At 30.7% G+C, this 4,929-nt stretch overlaps 1 protein-coding gene across 1 annotated transcript; it reads right to left on the minus strand.

The window, feature by feature from the left end:
* Positions 1-307: 307 nt before the first annotated feature.
* Positions 308-1,722, minus strand: LOC106447789 (DNA repair RAD52-like protein 2, chloroplastic). Its single transcript, XM_048771612.1, has 4 exons — positions 1,118-1,722; positions 1,001-1,038; positions 844-932; positions 308-631 (listed from the first exon to the last, which is right to left on the minus strand). The coding sequence occupies exons 2-4, from the start codon at positions 1,020-1,022 to the stop codon at positions 494-496; spliced, it is 249 nt and encodes an 82-aa protein (XP_048627569.1). The 5' UTR covers positions 1,023-1,038; positions 1,118-1,722; the 3' UTR covers positions 308-493.
* Between the last annotated feature and the right edge of the window lie 3,207 nt (positions 1,723-4,929).

Raw genomic sequence — 4,929 nt, forward strand, 5'->3', positions numbered from 1 at the left:
ATCAATCTTTCGAAGAGAGTATTACATTTAAATTTTATTTTATATTCATTGTCTCTTTTTCTATCATTGGGTTGTTTCGTTATAAAAACAATCCCAATGGGAGGGAAGGTTTCTCCACATTAGTTTCTAAAGTTACATATATATGTGTATATATATATATATTAATATTTAATTATATATATATATATATAAATGTAATATTTAATTGTTAGTATTTATGTTTAGATATTTTCGGTTGGATTTTCCGTAAATTTTAAATATTCATAATTAAATATTTATATATATATATAAACTTTAGAAACTAATATGAAGAAATCCCAATTGGAATAAATACTTTCGGTTAGATTTTTCATAACTTTTAGATACTTACAATTAAATATTAATATTTATATATACAACTTTAGAAACTAACGTGGAGAAACCCCATTGTTGTTACCCTAAGACTTGTTCAACACAACCAAAAACGGTAAGCACACGTGAAGTATACACCGGCCTACTCTTCGTGATAGAGATACAAGCCGAGACCAAATCGAGCACATGCTCTGCAAAATGCTATTTCCTCAGCTGCAGCAACTGGATCCTCGATCACATCGTCAGTGATCGTTACTGTGCCAGTGGATTCTCGGTGTGCCTGCATTACATAGAAACTTCAGCTTTTGAAAAGTGTGACACACGGAGAAAGAAAGACGCACAAAAAACCTTGGTCATGTATGTAATCAAGATTATGTATAGTCACAACACGAGACAAACAAACCGGCTTTTAACATAGGATACATGACCAAGACAAAACAAACATGGACACATGAGCTAAGGAGAGGAAGTGAATGTGGAGGAGCTTCTTACCTCACCATCAGAGCCACGAATGGTAAGACGATAAACAACAGTGACATTATTCTCTGAGAAAATGACGTCACGAACCTCTCCACACCAACCTGAAGACAAAAGAGAATAGATTAGTCTTTACAGAGAAGAAATACAAGATGCAATGTTCGGTACAGACCAGGTGCGTAGAAGCTGAGCATCCGGTTTGCATGGAACCTACAAATACAAGTCCAAGAACTCAGATCAAGAAGCAACAACAACGATTTAAGTTAGTTGAGGGATCAAAATCTAGTACCAAGGGATAAAGCCAGAAGAAGCTGCGCTGGATCCAGGATCGTGGCTCTTGACGATGTTATCAGGGATCTTCTTGTTGAGATCTCGAAGTATCTCAATCAGAGGACGAGTGATGGAGGAAGAGGACGAGAAATTGTCCAAATGCACTACATAGTTCGAGTTAGGAACCGATTTTTTCTTCCCGGCGTCTCCTAATCCACCGCTTCTGCATCTGACTCCTCGCCACGCCGTTAACGTTTCCTGCCAAATCCTTCATCCGATCGTCGACAGATGAAGAAATCACAGGCGGAGTCGTCGAGAGGAGATAGAGAGATGCGGTGATTTCGACGAAATGGAGCAAGGGAGAGAGACACGGGTTTGCTTCCGTGGAGAGAGAGAAACACACGAGAACAACCATAAGACAACACGTGTCTCAGAGGACCCGTTTCTTATTTCCCGTAATTAAGATATGTTTCCTCGTAATTATGCTAATTTTCTTTTTTTTTAATCCAATTAACACTAAGAGACGGGAGTTGCATACCCCGTTAATGATGCTCTAAGTTACTTCTCTTGTATTCACAAATCACAAGTTAACCAAAAAGTAATACTACTAGTAATTTGCAATGATTGCACCATTGGACTATGACTAAAGTTCGTAGAAATTAGGGCTGTTCAATATGGCAAAACCGAACCGTACCGAACCGAACCAAACCGTACCGAACCGAACCAAACCGAAATAGATAATATGGTTTGGATTTGGTATATACCATACAAACCGAATGGATATGATTTTTAAAAAACCATAGGATTTGGATATGGTTCGGTATATAACCGATAAAACCGAATAAACCGAATAAAACCGATCAAAAAATAGTAACATGTAAATATGTATATATTTTATAACAACGTATGAAAATCATAAGTTACTTTTTTTGCTAATAACTATTACCATATTTTTTACAGTAATAAAATAGTCCTGATTTGTAAAACACTTGAACTATAATTAAATAACAATTCATCGCAAACATGCTTCTTATTTTCTTAGTCTTCTTTTGATCTTTTTGCTTTAATTTAGCATTGACTAAATTGAAATAAAGATTATAAATTTGATGATAACAATTAGTGGAAATTCTTCACAATTTTTTTATCTATAAATGAATAGAGTTTCGTGTTTAATAGAAGAAACATGACTTTGATGAACGCTAAATATGAAAGAATATAATAACTTATTTTTGTGTTTCGTGCTTCTGTTTTATTTTTTATTTTTGTTATCAAAATTTTGAGCTTTGATTTTAATTATAGATTTGATTATTTTATTAGATGATAGAAACATTTTCTATTTTTGTTTTTTATTTAAACTTATAATATTTTTTAATAAATGAATGTGTTGACAACAAGACTCTAAAATTCATATAATATGATCCCAAAATAAAGAATTATGTTTTTTGGTGTAAAACCGAATAAACCAAAAACCGACGGTATATAAACCGAACCGAACCGAAGTAAATATGGATTTAGAAGAGTAGTTATATTTTACTAACCGAAATACCAAAAAATCGAAAAAACCGAACCGAAACCGAACCGATATCCGGATTGAACACCCCTAGTCGAAATGGAAACACACACGGTTTTTTTTTTTTTTGATTCTAAACTTCTAATCGGTTAGACAGGTTAATTCATTCGTGTTATCTATTTGATAACCAATATATACCAAGCTTAAGTTTCTTAGTATTTTGGAGTCTTGGACTATATATCATAGTAATGAATCTTAATTCCGTAGTAGCGCATGAAGGACCATATCTCGGAACTAAATGTTCACTTTGATAAGAATTTAAGATTAATATATGTAAATATTTTTAGCTTTTAAATTAATTAAAGATCTTTGATAAAAAAAATTATGATATTTTATTAATTTATAGAGTTATTAATTTATAAAAGTTTTATTTTTAGATTTTTTTTCTATTTTTCTATTTTATTTATAAAATAAAAAAATATTTTATTTTACGTATATACATTAGTTAAATTTTAGATATTCGACTTTCATATTGTTTTGTTATATTATTTGGTATATAATTTTATGTTTTATAGAATTTAAATGTGGTTTTCGATATAATTTTACTAAATATTATCAAAATATATTGAAATGTTAAGAAAGTAGAGGTATTTTCATTGTGAATATAAAACCAATAATATAATGCTTAGTTTGTATTTATATAAAATGTATATATATATGTATTATTAATTTATGATTTTAATGGGACCATATATCTACAAAAAAAAAAATTCTAAACATTATTATCTAGTTATTTTATCGATTTGTATCATATTTTCAACTGGTCCAACTCGGGATCGAGCAAATTTATTAATTTATAGTGTTTATTAATTTATCGACCCCCTCTATTCTAAAATGTATATAGTTTTAGTTAAAACACACAAATATTAAAAAAATTGCTAATTTTTATAAAGTATCATTTAAACAATAAATTCAACCAACTATAAAAAAAACTAATATTATTTAATTGTGTACACAATATCCAATAAATGAAAAATTATATATTACTATACGAAAACTACTTATATTGCGGAACACATTTTTTTTTTCTAAAACTATCTATAATATGAAATAGAAAGAATATGTATCACGATGAGACATATAATTTAACTGTTGCTTTGTATTAGCTTACGTGAGCAATCCTCCTTTATACATACCACTAAACCGAACCCTTAAGAAGAAAACATGGAGTCTACATCACTGAGATCTCAAATCCAATAGGCTTTTAAATTCTTCAAACATAATATCAATTGCACACATCTATCATCTTGACCAAACTGCCCATTTTCATTTTGATCCGGAGAGAGAGAGAAAAGGAGAATGAACCAAGTTGATAGTACTAAATATATATACATATTTTTTTTAATTTGTACGTATATTTGATCATATATGTTCCATTCATATGGCATAGGCACTGACATTTGCAGTTATGTGTGTCTGAAGAGTTGCTTATCTGTGATGTATATATTGCTTTTCTATATACAAGTGAATTTTTTCTGCGGATCCGAGAAGATCTTTAAATGCTTTTTGGGGATTCAAAGTACGTTATTTCTATAAAAAGCAAAGATGTGAGGCTTGTGTAACATCATGGACTGTGATTCCCTTTTTGTGAAATTCTCCCTAAAAGACTTGTATGGATCAGTTAGGTCCTTTCCCCTTTTCTGTTAGCTGAAATGTTGTCATGCTCCAAAATATAAACTTTATATCCGTTATGTGAATAAATCGGTGAACTATAATACATTATGAAAAATCAGTCAAATATAAAACTACTTTACAAATTTCTCGTTTGCCATTTTGCTTTCAGAACGTTGGTCTTTGACCCAGAACTAGTTCTAAACATAAGCAATTGAAACGTGGTCTAAAGCCCCAAAAATTTAACATACGTAACTATAGTCCCCTGAATAGTTAAAGGCCAGAAAATTATTAAAATTCTTTGACAAAAAAAGAATAGAAAGGTTGTTATATGTTCGAAATAAAATTTGTGAAAACTAATGAAAACATTTTCGGAAACATAAAAGTGCTAACTAAATATTACGTATGGCATATAATTATTTTTATGATTGCGTGCCTTAGACTACCCAGAGATGTTGAAATTTTGATTTCAACTGTTTAATACTTTACAATAAGGTTGTTGAAATATGGTGCTTTATCTTAGATAGATTTAACATGGTTGTAAAGTTTCTAACATGTTGATAAAAAAATTTGTGGGCCAGCACAGCCACGTGGCGAAAATTTGTTGGGTATAAATATTGGCCAGTCATGTGTTTTCATTGGTTGTGTAG

Source organism: Brassica napus, unplaced genomic scaffold, assembly GCF_020379485.1.
Source record: "Brassica napus cultivar Da-Ae unplaced genomic scaffold, Da-Ae ScsIHWf_1229;HRSCAF=1756, whole genome shotgun sequence".
Classification (NCBI taxonomy): Eukaryota; Viridiplantae; Streptophyta; class Magnoliopsida; order Brassicales; family Brassicaceae; genus Brassica; species Brassica napus.